The 14685-nt window shown below is 45.8% G+C and overlaps 1 protein-coding gene across 4 annotated transcripts in view; it reads left to right on the forward strand.

The window, feature by feature from the left end:
• LOC116228206 (S-adenosyl-L-methionine-dependent tRNA 4-demethylwyosine synthase TYW1-like) overlaps positions 1-14685 on the forward strand; it is a 78662-nt gene that overhangs the window by 15181 nt on the left and 48796 nt on the right. For all 4 annotated transcript variants that reach the window (XM_031591918.2, XM_031591920.2, XM_031591919.2 and 1 more), the window contains exons 8-10: positions 1049-1175; positions 10402-10454; positions 12786-12904. In XM_031591918.2, the coding sequence (XP_031447778.2) occupies positions 1049-1175; positions 10402-10454; positions 12786-12904 (299 nt within the window). The remainder of the gene's footprint in view (positions 1-1048; positions 1176-10401; positions 10455-12785; positions 12905-14685) is intronic.

Consider the following 14685-nt stretch of genomic DNA (forward strand, 5'->3'; position numbering starts at 1 on the left):
TATTTTACCGGTGAAGCATCTTGGGGTTGTTGAGTCTGGAAGAAAGGTGACTAAGAGAAGACCTCGTTGCTCTCTACAGTTGCCTGAAAGGAGGCTGCAGAGTTGATCTGTTGGGTCTACAAGTGAGGGTGGGAGGGGGCAGCCTGGATCTGCAGCAGGAAAGCTTACACTCGGTGTTAGGAAGAGTTTCCTCATGGGCAGGGTGGTTGTGTGTTGTAACAGAGCTGCCCTGGGAAGAGGGGGAGTCCTCATCCCTGGAGGTGTTTAAGGGATGTGTGGGTGTGATGCTGGGGGATATGGGGCTGGGGTGCTTTCTCTGTGCAAAGAACACAGCTGGGGAAGCGAAGAGCACTGCTTTCAGTAGTGATGCTCATGGTGTGTAAACTCAAAATGGAAGCGTTTGCATGAACTTCTTGATGACTTTGGCACAAAAGAGACTTGGATGTTGAATAGTCTGTTTTGCAGAAACAGAATGTCCTCTGTTGGTCTTTGTTGTTTATCCATAACTTCTCTGATACTTCAAAAAAGCCATAAAGAACTGACAGATTACAAGTTGCATGAAATATCAAAGTAATTATTTCCACTTTCATGCTTCTTTGTGCAGACATAAAGCAATAAATACCCATAGAGTCTCAGAAGTGACACTTACATAGTGCAGATTCACGCTTTTCTTACGTGCTGGAATTTGCTTGTTTCTCCTTTAACTTATGCTAATACATGATATTCCTGTATTTGTGTTGTTTTCTTTCTTTTAAGTAAATTCCAGGAGTTTAAGCATGTTTGTAAAGGTGCATCTGTTGGAAGCTAGATGTGTGGGATGCAGCATCTCATTGTGTGGAGTTGACTGCTCAGAGGGGAACAGCCTTTTCTTGCAGGGTCTTTGGTGATCACCAAATTTTGGTGGTGCTCTTGGCTGTCCTTTGGGGTGACTTGTAGAGAGCACACCTCCTAGGGCTGTCTAAATCACTGTAGTGATGTCTGTCTTCCCTGATCTGTCCCAAAAATAAAATGAGATTGAATCTAAGTGTAATTTCTTGTCTTCAAACAGAGAGAACGTGAGCTGGAGGATGGAGATGCTGGAATGAGCTTGCTTGGAGAGACCTCGGGGAGGAAGGAGGCGGGTGAAAGGAGAGAAATGATAACTGCAGCCCTGAGGGATGCGCTCACAAAACAAGGTGAGGTTCTGTGAGCCTGAGTGCTGGACCAGGCTTGTTGAAGGAATTCTAACAGAGCAAGTGAGACTGCTTCTGTTGGAGAAAGCTGCTGATGGAACTGCCAGTCCTGCCCCTGGTTAGAGCCCACTGGAACAGCTTAGACTAAGGCTGTCTGCTTCATTGTTCCAGGGGAGGAATCTAAAGCTATGCAATGCATCTCAGCATGTTGAGATCACATGGTGTAATACTTCTGCTGTCAGCTTGAGGGAGAAGATAGACCTGCATGTCTCTATCTTCCTTAGGGTAGGCTTAGTAGAGAACGTCTAGAGATCGGCTTTGCCTGTCTTGCATTTTAGTCATCTGCTTTTATTTAATCTTCAAACTTTTGTTGGTACTGAAACTTCTTTTCCAGAAAAGAGAATCTGTCAAACCAGCAATCTGCTCAGTTATTCGATCAATGAGCTGCAGAGAGCAGCGTTGAACTGATGCATTTTTCTGAAACTTAACGGCAAACACGAGAGGAGCAGGCTGAGGGTTTTGAACTGCAGGGCTGTCAGCTGTGAGTAAAGTTGGGAGAAGGGCAGTGGAGGGCGGTGTGAGCTCCCCTGTACTGCAGCTGGGGGGATCACAATGTGTGCTCCCCAGGATTTCAGTTGTTCTTCAGCCTGAGCATCTTATGTGACTAGTGTTGTTCTGCTCATCAAGTGTCTGGCATATTTGCTCAGTTTTTATTTTCTTTAACTATAAAATAAAAAGCCATTCTTTAAATCTGCAGGCTGAATGACAGAACCCAGCAAAAGCCTCTTTAAAATGGGACTCAGCACAAGGTGGTAGTAACTTTGCTTCGTCTTCATGTCCATAGCTGCATCACTGCTGGCCAGAGCCAGTGCAGGGCTGCAGGAGCCAAAGGCTGCGTTGTGTTGGCAGGTGGATTGTGCTGCAGAACAGCTTGAGGAGTGTTGCAGGGCTCCATTTGTGCATTGTTATCACTGTCTGGTCAGGAAGACAGATCATTCTGCATGCAGGGCTGTTGGGAGGACAGGTGAGCCTGGCTGGTAGGGTTGGAGGCACGGCTACTAGGAATGGTGGGCAGGGATGGCAGCATCTGGCTGCTGCAGGGTCCTGTTCTGAGAGCCTGGAGGGTGTGCTGAGTTCCCTCTGCTTCTGTATCAGGACGGAAGAGCCCTGGGGAGGGTGATGTGGAGGTGCTGTGGCACTGATCTGTTGGGTATGGGTGCATGGTTCCCAGCAGCTGCCCTGCCCAGTGTTCTTGGGGTGCAGTGCTCAGTTGGCTCTATGTTATTCAGGGGTATCACAGGAGTACTTGATACTCTGCCTTGCTCTGATCCAGGCATTGTGGGTTCAGTTTTGGGGGGGGTGGATGAAATGTTGGTGTTTTAGTGCTGTATAAAAGTGGTGGTTGTTTAAAAAAAAAAAAAAAAAAAAAAAAAGTGCTGGAGGGAAGGTTGCATTCCTGCTGTAACTTTCTGACACAAAAGCAGGTTCTCAGGTAACTCAGATCTCTGATAGTCCAGGCACAGGAATTCATTGGTCACGCGAATTCTATTTTGTAAGTACGTATTTCTGCCTTCTTTTGGCATCCAGGGTGGTGCCAGCAGTGCTTGTGCTGCATAGGGGTCTACTTACCTCAATCTGCAGTTAAAGAGACTTGAAAACTATTGCTGTGTAATTTCAGCTGCAACCACCTTTGTGAATGCATCCCTCCTTTCCTTTCTTCTGCTCCTCACATCATTCCTTAACAGTTGCTGAGCAGTGAAGAAAATAATCTGCCTTTCTTCTCTTTTCATGTCATAGCTGTTTTTTTTTTTTTTTTTTTGCAGATAAAACACACTGGGACAGTCTTATGAGGCTGCAAATAAAATAAAATAAAACTCACTCCTTCCCTCAGCACCATCCCTTGAAAATAACAAGCGTGATGCAGTCAGATCACCTAATTTATGTAGCAACTGGTTGCTTTGGGTATAGGTGTCTGTTGAGCATTATCCCTAAGGGCATAATTAGCCCAAGAGAAAGCAAAACCAGTGGTGGTGATTCACAAGAAAGCTGTTTTTCTGAACTGTGGTTGTGTAACAGGACTTTGCCTTTGAGCAGCATCTCTTCAGCCCCCCATAACACTCTCTCTAATCGCCTTCAGACAAATTTAGCTGCCTTGTAGGTAAACTGAATATTGCTTAAACAGTGGTTTTATTTTAGCTGGAATTCAAAGGCACTGCTAAATATAAGCTGAAGTATTGGATTGTGTAGCTGGAGGCCCTTGTGGCTGGCTGCTTGCAAATACCTTTATAAAGGTCCTCTGTAACAGCTGCTGCTTTGAAAGTCATAGCCAGTCTTGTGCTGTGAGAAGATGCTGATTTCCTTCCCATCACTGTTCAGTCTTGCATAAAATACAAATACAGCACGAGCCACTTAATACCCACAGTAACAAGTATAGCTGGAGAGAGGCTGGCAGTGTGCTCCTGCTGCTTCATCTGTTTAGGTAAATGTCATGAAATGAACTGAAAATAGAAGCAAACCTTTCATGCTAGTGTTTCCTGTGGTGATTAGTAGGCGCAGCCTAACTGATGTTCTCATTTGCTTTCTGCAGTGGCTTGTAGATTCATGAAACAATCCTTGCCGGGCTGAAATCTGTATTTTTCTTCTTAATCTGCTCATACTCAGCAGGTCCTTGCTTCTTTCTTTTCTAAATACAGCTCTACTTGTAGTTTTGTGGTAGGCAGTAATGCAACAGGATTGGATTAATGTTACCCAGAAGCTGACCCCACTGGCACTGAAGAAATCATTCTGCTTCCCCAAGCTGCAGTTGGGTTGTTGTCTTTACTGCTTAAATGTTCCTCAAATTTAGCACCAGGGTGTCCATAATATCTCAGTTTGACTCGTATGGCAAGTGCTGTTAGGAGACAGCTTGTATCTGAAGTAGTTTGGACTACTTCAGTAACCACTTCTGCCATGCTTTGACTTGCTGTTTGATACAAAGATGAGCTTTGATCTGTGTTTTTTTTTTTTTTTCAGCATGTTTTGAAAATCAGGAGCTGGCTTCAGAAGAACCTTGAGGGCTGGGCTTTTCAAGTGCTTATTGACCTTGCTTGAGATTAGCTTTCAAAGTAGTTGGTTTGTGGCTTTTGCTGCTCGTTCTTACTGATTATTTTTTTTTCCTCATTGCCTCAGCTTGGCTGGCTGTGCTGAGCTCCTCATCCTGGCGTTGGGAGTGAGATCTGCTGCAGAGACATTGCCCAGAGACTGCTGCTGCTGGGGTTTGTTTTGCAGGCTGTGTGCTGAGATGTTGGCACGCAGTGCTGAGATTCAGTGTCATTTACATGGAGCTCTGATACTCCAGGTGGCACTAGCAGCTCACAGCTGGGTCAGGGATGGGTAACACTGCTGCAGTCCCTGAAATGAACCAGAGACTTCAGTTGCTGCCCATGGGAAGATTTAAGCATTAGTTTGCAAAATACAAAATTCTTCTTTTGTGAATGCCTATGATCAGGGTAAATGTAATGTCTGAAACCAGGCAAACTTAAGCCTGCTAAATTTTCTTGTATTTCCTTAAAGTCCCTGTAAATAAATGGAGAATGCGAAGTTGAGGGGGGGAAGAATCCAGGAGCCAGAGGATGCTGAAGTCCAACAGTATGGAAGCTGCCGAGAGCTTTGTGATGAGCTGATTGCAATACTAATTTGCTGGTGCGCTTATCAGTAGCAGGGTAGATAGTCAAAGCTCAGCCTTGTGGGCCTGATTCTTCCCGTGTGTGATCACGGGAGTTGGAGTTACCCATATATACTAGAGGAATGTGAGCATAAGTTCGTTCATGTTTGAAGTGCACTGATCTTACCTAACATTTGGTCTTTGAAATTAAATCCATTAAGATGGAAGGAAGTAAGGCTATATTCAGGTAAACTTGTGATCCCAGTGATGCAGCTGTTGCCCTGGCCCACCAGGGAGTTGGCATTGTTGGCTGAGGCAGTGTAGGACACGTGGCAAGTTCTTCTTTTGAGACGCCCTGTTCAAGAGTCCCATCGTATTGTCTCTTGCTTTGCTTGCTTTTCAGCCAGAAAAAGGATTTTCCTCCTCGTGGAGCTTGTCTTCCCAGCATCCCAGAGACAAAGGGATCCTATTGCTGTTCAGGACTTTGGAGTGAGCTTTGTCTTGCAGGTCTTTATCTGTGCAGCATCTGAAAGCAGTTGGAAGGGGACTTGTGGCTGTAGCTGGCTTGTTCTTCTGGTGTTTTAGTGGATGGAGGTGGATGTTTGCCAAGCTACAAAGGCCCCTTTAGTATAGGAGACAGCTGTTCTTTGCTTGGGGTAGCAAAGCCAGTGTGGAAGTTAATGAAACTATCGAGGCAAGGAACGGGCATCTCATTTCTCCATCTTCTCTTGGGTGAGAGGTCGTTCCAAGAACTTGCATTTTTGTTGGGGTTTGATTAAAATGGAATGGGTTGCCATGCTTTTGGTGCCCATGGTGTTCTTTTCTAAGGTGTGCCTTGCAGGGGCTGCTTCTTCTGGAGGACATCAACATGAGTCATTTGTGGCAAATGTTTTCCAACAGCTCTGCCAATAGTCTGCCTTACCATTCCTTGTCAAAGGTGTCAGGTGCTGGCAGCTTTTTGTTTTTCTGCAGTACTACCTGATGCAGGTGAAAATACTAGTGGTCCCAATGGTCATAAAAATCATAATTTGATCAGAAATTATGCATTTAAGCTTTGGAAGCTTTGGCAGTTCTGTAATGAAAAGGAAATGTGCTCTTGGGTTAAAATGGACATCCCAGTTTAAGTGAGAATGTTGTTTGCTGGCTGTCAGCTGTTGGTGCTGGACTCGTACAGCTGCTGGCATTGCCATCCTTGGACTTTGCTAGTCCTACTTTCATGATAGCAGGTCAGGTTTGTTTGCCTGCCATGGCAGCAGTAATTCTTCCAGCAACTTCAGCAGGCTTTTGTTGCAAGTTTAAAAAATATATTCAACATGTTCTTTGTGCTCCTCCACATCCTTCTCATTGTACACGACCCTGCAGCAGCTCCACTGATAGAAGTGGACAAAGAACTGTAGTGTTTCTGTGTATGTAAGGTACAGTCCTGCAGTCCTTTCTCACAAGCTTGAAGTAGGAAAGAGAACTTGTGAGCTGCGGGAAGGTTTTGCCTACAAGTCTGTGGTACTTTTTAAGAGCAATTTGTTCCATTTCAAAGGAAGTTTTTAAAACAGCACCAAGAAAAGCCTGCAGAGTTGATCCTGGGGCATGAAACTTCCAGCCATATTTGGCCCATCAGAGAGATTCTACTTCCCAGATCCCACTTCTATTTCAGCATAAAATGCTGATGAAATGTGAACAGGTTCCTTTCACAAACCACACTTATATTTTTCTTGCTCGTTCTCCAGCTTTAATCAGATCACTGCCTTCAGTGGTGGCCTGAGTGCAGCAGCTGTAGGAGAGCTTTTGGGGCGGTCCCTCGAGAGGAGGTGATGGATTGCTGCTGTGCTGCCGACCTGTTTACCAGCTCTTGTGTAAAACAGCACGGAAGTGGGAACTTTTTTCCTGTAAGCATTCCCCTGGTTTGAAGTTCCCTTTTCTTCACTGTTTTACAGCTTTAACAGATAATACAGCTTCAAGCAGACTTATTGAAGGAGGTGGCTTGATAGACCCACACTGGTTTGTCAGCTGTGCAGTGCTTGTTTCTCAGAAGCAAGCTTTCTGAAAGTCATTTGGGTTTTTGAAGCATAATATGACATCAGATTGGCTTTTACCAAGCGTGCAATGGCTGTGTTCTCAGAGGAGCGTGGCAAAGGCTTTGCACCTCTGGGGGATTTTTCAGCCAGTCATCTGCTTCATTCTTTCATAATTAAATCTTCTGCTCTGTGCTTTCAAAGACTTCAGCTGAAGGAAGCTTTTAAGTGTAGGGAGCTGTTCTGAAAGGTAAGGTGCCTTTGGTTTTCTGTTGGGCACTGCTGTGTCAGGATAGCTGTTAGGGCTGTTCATGAGGGTGGATAGTGATAGGACAAGGGGGAATAGTTTTAAACTGAGACAGAGGAGGTTTAGGTTGGATATTAGGAGGAAGTCTTTCACCCTGATGGTGATGACACACTGGAACAGGTTGCCCAAGGAGGCTGTGGATGCCCCATCCCTGGAGGCATTCAATGTCAGGCTGGACGTGGCTCTGGGCAGCCTGGTCTGCTGGTTGGTGACCTGCACATAGCAGGGGGTTGAAATGAGATGGTCATTGTGGTCCTTTTCAACCCAGGCCATTCTATGGTAGCCAGGAGAGTCTCCAAGTTGTGTAGTGTGGCTATTGCAGGTGCATTTTTTCAGACTTAGATTGGATTTTGTGGAGTGAACCTTTCAAACTGTTTATATGATGGAGTTGAAGTGTTGCATTGTGATCCTAAACAGCTGCAGAAGCGTTTTGCACTAAAGATGGAGCATTCACCATCTGTGACAGTGGCTATCTCAGCTAAAAGTCTGCCCGTGGTCTATTAAACTCGGGTTGGATTCTCAGGGCAAGCAGTCACCAAATGTTTATTGGCCTTGTGTTATTGCCTGGTGAAACTAATTTCACTCAAAAGCTTGTTTAAAAACTTAATTCAAATTTTTATGATAGTGACACTGATTTTCAGTGAAGCTTGGTGAGTGTCTTGGCCATTCAACATTTATTATCTAGCATGAGATCAGCTAAAATAGACTTATGATCTGGGATTCTTGTGCCTTTAGTCATGAGTAGAGTTTACAGGTTAAGAAATAATGAGTGTTTTGAATATGAAGGATGCTGTAGAGCCTTAGGATCTGAATATGCATAGAGATTGAGTCCCATTGAGACAATTGTATTGTTTGGAAGGTGTTGCATCCAAATATTCACTTGTTTGTTATTGCTTACAAGTAATACTACTTGGGTTTGCTCTTAAGCAGAAGATGTGTGTTCTGTGAGCCCTGGAAACAGAGTGAGAAGGCTCTGCCTGGTTCTCTGACTTGCTTTCTCCCATAGCTGATTTGAAACTCAGCACTTTTTGTTCCCACATAACCCTTTCCATTCTTCTTAGAGCTCAAGCTGCTTTGCTGCCTGTGTTACAAGCCAGCAGTTAAATACTTCAAGAAACAGGCTCATCAAATCAAAGGAATTTTGCTCACCTGCAGTAGATATGCAAAGAGTCAGGCTTTGTCACTGATACTTGATGAAAGTCGGAGTGTTCATGTGCAGCTTGCTGTAGTGGCTTAGCAGGGTAACCATGCTCCCACCAATGCTCCCTATGCAATGAAGACCTGAGTTCAGGCACTTCATGTAGTGCTCATAAATGCATGGCTGCTGCCAGGAGTCATGGCTGTGGTTACTGGAAGAAACAAGTAGGGTGAGTAAACACCTTTGCATTGCTAAAGCTGGCTGAAATTTGTAAACCTCTGGTTTGGTGTTGAATGTGTACCATTTTCTTGGCCTTTGCAGGGTGCTGCGAGTGCTCCATGTGCTGGAAGTAAATCAGATCAACTAAAAGAGAGTGCTGCAGCTTTGGGCTGTGGGGTTTGGCGCTGTGCTCAGTTCAGAAGCCTCCTGTCTTCCCTTAAGCAGCTCAGTGAATTTGGGCAAGCATACCCTATTTCCTGTTTAACTCTAAACTAATGCTCATTTTAAAGCAGCCACGTTACTTCTGCTGACAGATGATCTATGATCTTTCTATGGATGCTGTTGCTGCATTGTGAGAAATAGAGGATGGTGGTGGCTGATAGCAGCACAGAGTTTGGTTGGGGCAGCTGTGTCAGAGGGACATACCACCCTTCTGTGTTCATCAGATCCTTTAGGGACATGAGTTTGAGTGACACAGAGAGGTGTCAGTTGGATTAGCCCTTGGTGGGCAAGGCTGTTTGCAGACAACTGCAGAAGAAACGCGCAGGAGAGATCTGGAGTGGGAAGAGATAATGGGATGCAGCTCTGTGTGCTTAGTTCTCAGGCAAGGGTTGGCTGGAAGCTGCTATGTGGTCTATTGGGTTGCATCCAGTCCTAGATGGTGTCCCCAGTGTCACCTGAGGCTTTGCAGAGCATCACTTCCAAGTCAAAAGCTCTAGTTAGAGTTACGCTCTCTCCTTTTCCAGGAAAGGATATAAAATGTCAAGGCTTGTTGGCTTGCATTGCTTCTTATCTTGAGTTTGCTTAACCCTGAACGTGCATGCAGGGTTTTGAGGTCTGCTCCTTCAGGGCTTAAGTCTGAAGTACCATCTGCTCCCATGGAGCTGGAGGGCAAATGAAGCTCAGGATGTGCTCTTGGGGGCAGCGTGAAGTCCCTGCAACCTCACTTAATGCAGCCATCAGTCCCTTAGCAGCCTAAAGTGGGATGTTCCTGCCCTGTCAGGAGGGGTGCTGGATACCTAAAGTATGATTTTGTTTGGAAGTGTTAATGAATACATCAGCCTCCTGCTGCCAGTGGAGATGTGCTGGTTTGGGCAGCCAGGCCATGCTGACATGTCAGTGCTGCAGTGTGAACAGCATCGTGAGGCTCTCCAATCCCTCACATTTTTATGCTGATTTGTAAGCGTTTTTTAATCCTTCAGATGTATTGGTCTCTAAGTACTTTTTTTTTCAAAGAGGAAAATAACCTAACTCAAGCAGTTTGGGTAATAATAGTACTTAGTGCTTAATGAATACTGTAGAATTAATCCATGTGGGCCAATAAATAAAATTCTGTTGGTTTTGGCTGGGAGGTAGGAAATGGTGTGAGACCAGCTTCCTGCAGGTGTGGGGTGCAGCTGCCTGCAGAGCTGTTCACCAGGACTGTGCCCTGAAGGTAGAGGTGGTAAATCTGCTGAACTGTTGGTGCTTGGGCTCACACTGAGCCCTCCATCTCAGTGTTTTCCTCACCCTTATGCTGCATGGGATCAGGTGGTGTTCCTCAGGCTTGGTCTGATGTGCTGCTGGGTCCACGTGCCAACCCTTGGGGTCAGTGCAGCTGTCCCATACCTGTTCCATGCAGTCCTGAGCCCTCTCCATTGATTCAAACAGAACTGAGCAGTACAAATAGATCCCGAGGGGAGAAAAACACTTTCCATTGGCCAGATCCCTTGCACGGCCACATGTTGGCTCAGAGTGTGTGCTCACAGGGTCAGGTGGGTGGGCACGGACACCTCGTTGCTGTGTCCCACTTGTGCCAGCAGGGAGGAGCAGCACTGAGAATGGAGATGCTTGATTTTGTGCAGCACTTAGTTGTTTCATATGTCAGTTACTGCAGATTAAAACTGATGGTTTGTCTCACCTCTTGTTTTCAGGCTATAAGTTGATAGGAAGCCATTCTGGAGTGAAGCTCTGTCGGTGGACAAAGGTATGCTCTTTTACTTTTTCTCTGTTCATAAATTGAAAGTTAGAGACTTACTTCTTACAGCTATACAGGTATAGAACTTCCAGGTGGAATACCCTTTAAAAATGCTCTGTTACCTGCAAGGCAACACTTCATTTCCCAAGCTCTAGTTCTGCATGTCAGACTATTACAGCCCCACTGCCAGCAGTCAGGACACGAGCAGAGAGCTGGAAAGATCACTGTTCCTGTTTTGTCCTATTTCTGCTGCCTGCTGGAATCCTTCCTGCCTACTGAAATGCGGGACAGGACTGGAACACCACGCATTTAAGAGGGAAGATTGCATCAGAGGTGTGAGGTCTTGGGAGACAAAGATAGCACCAGCTCATCATTACGTTCAGATGGCACACGGGCACTCAGGCCTGTTGTTCTGTGGCTGATGCATCTGGTTGGCAACATGCAGTGCTCCTCTGCTGTTCTTCCCCTTGGAAGGTTCACACAGCAAACTGAGCAAAGCAGCTGAAGTTTGCTCTGTTTCTTGCTCCAGCTGTCCTCTGCAGGTCCCTGAGAAGCAGTTCACAGCTCGCATGCTGGAAGCTGCTCTGTAAGGGTGTGCATTTGAGAAGTAGCATTGATTCTAACATGCTAAAGCTGTCAGCGTTCACAGGGTGATAAACTGGGAATCAGCATCTCATCAGAGTGCCAGCTCACTCCTGTGCAGTGGCAGCGATCAGTTCCCCGTCTCAGCTCTCTTTTGCTACGTGATTAACTTTGTTTATTTTTGAGAAGAGCTCTGTGAATGGCAATCACCGAAGTGGGTGGCTGCAGTGAGGCTTTATTTAAGGCTTGCTATCAATGAACTGTCTCATCAAAGGCTCCTTGTGAACAGCTTAGCAAGCCCACCACTGTATTGTCAGGAACATTTGAGGCATGCTGATCCCAGCAATACTTCTGCTGTTTGCTCTGACAAATATTTCTCTCCTCTGTTGTTCTTGGTGCCAAGGAAGGCCGTGAAATGTTTAAAGAAAAACTTGTCAGGCTTCGTCAGTGCTGGGACTGAGAGAAAACCAGAGAGCCTGTTTTTATTAAAGAACTGAAATTTAATGCGGCACTGTAAAGCCATTTCACAAAATAAATAGCAGCTCTGTGTGCTTAGATAGGCCCTTACTATTTTTAGCTTAAGCAGGAGTTGAATAGAAAGAGCTCTAATAAATTGAGCTGAAATTGGTTACAGGCAGTGGCGTTGACTCAGATTCACACCAGTGTGTGAGTGCCTTCAGGAAGACTGGTCTGGATTTGTATCAGTGAGAAACAAGCCAGGGTTGGAAGGAGGAGTGTTACAGAAAGCTGTGTACTGATATCTCAGTTTGAAATCATTGTGTCTGCTGGATTCTGGAAGGAGCAGAGAACCTACAAATGTAAGGAGGAGTCCGATTTGCCTTCGTGATGAGACCTGTAAGACAGCTTGCTCTGCTGGAAATGGAGTCTCCTGGAATCTGTGGTTGGAGGGATGGACAGAGTAAACAGCATTTTTCATTTTGTTCAGTCTTTCACCTGTATGCAGTGCTGTATGTACGCCAGGCACTGCCTCTATTCTTCCCCCACAGCTCACTGCAGACCTGTTTCTGCATCGCTAGGACCTTTCATGTAGGGAAAGTTAGATTAAAAGTTACACAGCCATATTTCACATTTTCTCCGGAGAGCTCCGAAGAACCTTTCTCATTTATTATTATTAAACTGAGATAATGGAAGACAGTCCCTGCTCCCTGCATGCTGAGCAGGAGAAGGGTATGGTGGGAAGGTGTCTGCAGCTCTGGGAAGGAAGCTCAGTGTCCTGCTGGGGCCACTGGTGTGGGTGGGGGTTTGGAGGGGCAGGGTATCTAGAAGAAGTACTCTGCACAAAAATCCAGAAGAATTGAGTGTTTCATAGAGCAGCCATTAAATTGACCCTTGTTACTCTTTATTGGGCTTGTACAATAATTCTTACAGCCTAAGTGGCTTCACTCGCTACCTATGTTGGCTAATTCAGTTAAAAGCACCCTGCTACGCTTTGGTGTTACAAGTGAGAAAGTATTGATTTCACTTAAGCTTCCTCCAGGGCAGCTAATGTTGACACCATAATACCTTGTTTCTATTCAGCTGTATGTAAACAGTTGGACTGTATGCTGATCTTACTTTGAATTTATTAAGCTGGAGTGCATTTGTCATTTCTCTGAGCTGCTCCATGGCTGCAGCACCCATCACAGGTGACTTTGGACACCAGTGCAAGTAAAAACATTAAATGTGCCCCAGGGAGGCAGATTTTAAACCCTTAGTTTTAACTTTCTTGTATTTGTGTGTCTCCTTCTCTGCTGCCAGTCGATGCTCCGAGGCAGAGGTGGCTGCTACAAGCACACGTTCTATGGAATTGAGAGCCACCGCTGCATGGAAGCCACGCCGAGCCTGGCCTGTGCCAACAAATGTGTGTTCTGCTGGAGGTAAAGTGCTGATGCAGCTCTACTTTGGGAGAGGTCACCTGCTCACATGCTGTACCACCCCTGTGTCTGTGGTCTTTCGGGGCATAGCAATGCAAGGGACAGAGCAGTGCCTAAGCAGCAGTATTTGTGGTGCTAAAACTATGCCCTGCTCCGGACAACCCTGTGTGGGCCAGCTGGGCTCTGAGCTGCTCCACTGCTGTCAGGGAGCTGTGCTCCCCTTCCCTTTGTGTCTCTGCACTCCTCTGAGTGCTGTGAGGCCCCTGGGCTGGGACTGGTGGGGCTCCTGTGGGCTGCCCATCTCTGGGACTTGATCATGGACTGGCTTGGGTTGGAAGTGACCTTAAAGATCATCCAGTTCCAACTCCTGGTGAACAGGGTCTGAGGGCTGCCCAGTGCCCCCTTCCCTAGAGTAGTGTCCTCTGTGTCTGTGCCCTGGGCCCCAGCAAGTTCAGATGTGCTGGATATCAGTGGAAGGTGAAATCAGGGAGTTGGGTAGACTGAGAGATAGTACCTCTGCTCCATGCTATGAATGAGCTGGCAGGGTGTCAGCCCTTGATACGACGTTTCCCTCTTGAGATGGCTAGGACTCTCCTAGTGCTTTGGAGAGCATGGATGAGCTCTCGCCTTGTGCAAAGCCACTCACGTGCTAAACATTTCAAGTACTTTTGTTCTGAAAACAAATCCTGTTTCTTACTTAAAATACCTTTGCCCCCAACTCAGTCACGTTTTCAGTGAGTGAAATGTGATGACTTCACCAACTGTTGCTTCCTAAAGCAGCTGATAAATGATCTTGCATCTTAGTAAAGTGACCCTTTTCTCAGAGGGATTGCTTCCTTGTCCTTCTCTGAAGCTTTGCCTGGATCTGAGCTGTGAGCTGCCCCAGCTCACCAGATGCCTGGATGCTGGAGGGAGGCTTCTGCTGGACTGTGGGATGTGAGAGGGGATCGCTGAGGCTTGGCAGAAATAAAAGTGGTGATGTGGAAGTGTGCTGAGTGGGAGGACACAGGTTATTCTTTCAGCTCTTTTGTCTCCTACCTTGCTAGCTATTTCAAACCACGGGGGCTGCACATCCTCTGCTATTTAAGTCTGCTATAGGGGGCTGGCTGCCAGTAACAGCTGTTCTGTCCCTAAGCCTGGGTGTCCAACATGCCACTATTTTCATGCCAAAACAGCCAAAGCCTTTCCCATCTTTTCAATCTTCAAGCTCTAATAATGCAAATATTTCATGAGAATACTAAAACGACAGCATCCATGCAGAAGTATGGCTGTAATTCTGAATGCACTTTGAAGCTGTCTCCCATGTTAATATTAAGTATAAGCATCAGGCAGTAGTTATCCTGTTAAGTTTGCATTTGGGACTCTATTCCAGAATGTTAATTGGTTCTCTTGATGGGCTTTCATCCTATCCTGGCTTGAAAGGACACAGCAAATGGCATGTTTAATGTACAAGTGTTGCCACTTTTCTTCAGAGTGTGTAATAACAATCTGATGACTGAAGAAAAACGTACTGCTTGTTCCTTTTTTCCATCTATCAGCTTGCAATGGTGCATTGAATTCTGCAGCTCTGGCTGTGCTGATGGGGGAAGATTGCCATGCGTATTATTGTCCCCTTTGTCCCTACACAGAAGGTACACCATAAACAGCAAATAGAAAGCAGTAACATCACCACAATGATGTTTTTTTCCTGGTATTGTACTGCAGGCCATTTAACACTGTTCCTCTTCAAAATGACCCAACTCTGCTGGTTTTTATTTTTCTAGCAGCAGACTGTGTCTGGAGAA

Source organism: Phasianus colchicus, chromosome 21, assembly GCF_987193195.1.
Source record: "Phasianus colchicus chromosome 21, bPhaCol1.hap1.1, whole genome shotgun sequence".
NCBI lineage: Eukaryota > Metazoa > Chordata > Aves > Galliformes > Phasianidae > Phasianus > Phasianus colchicus.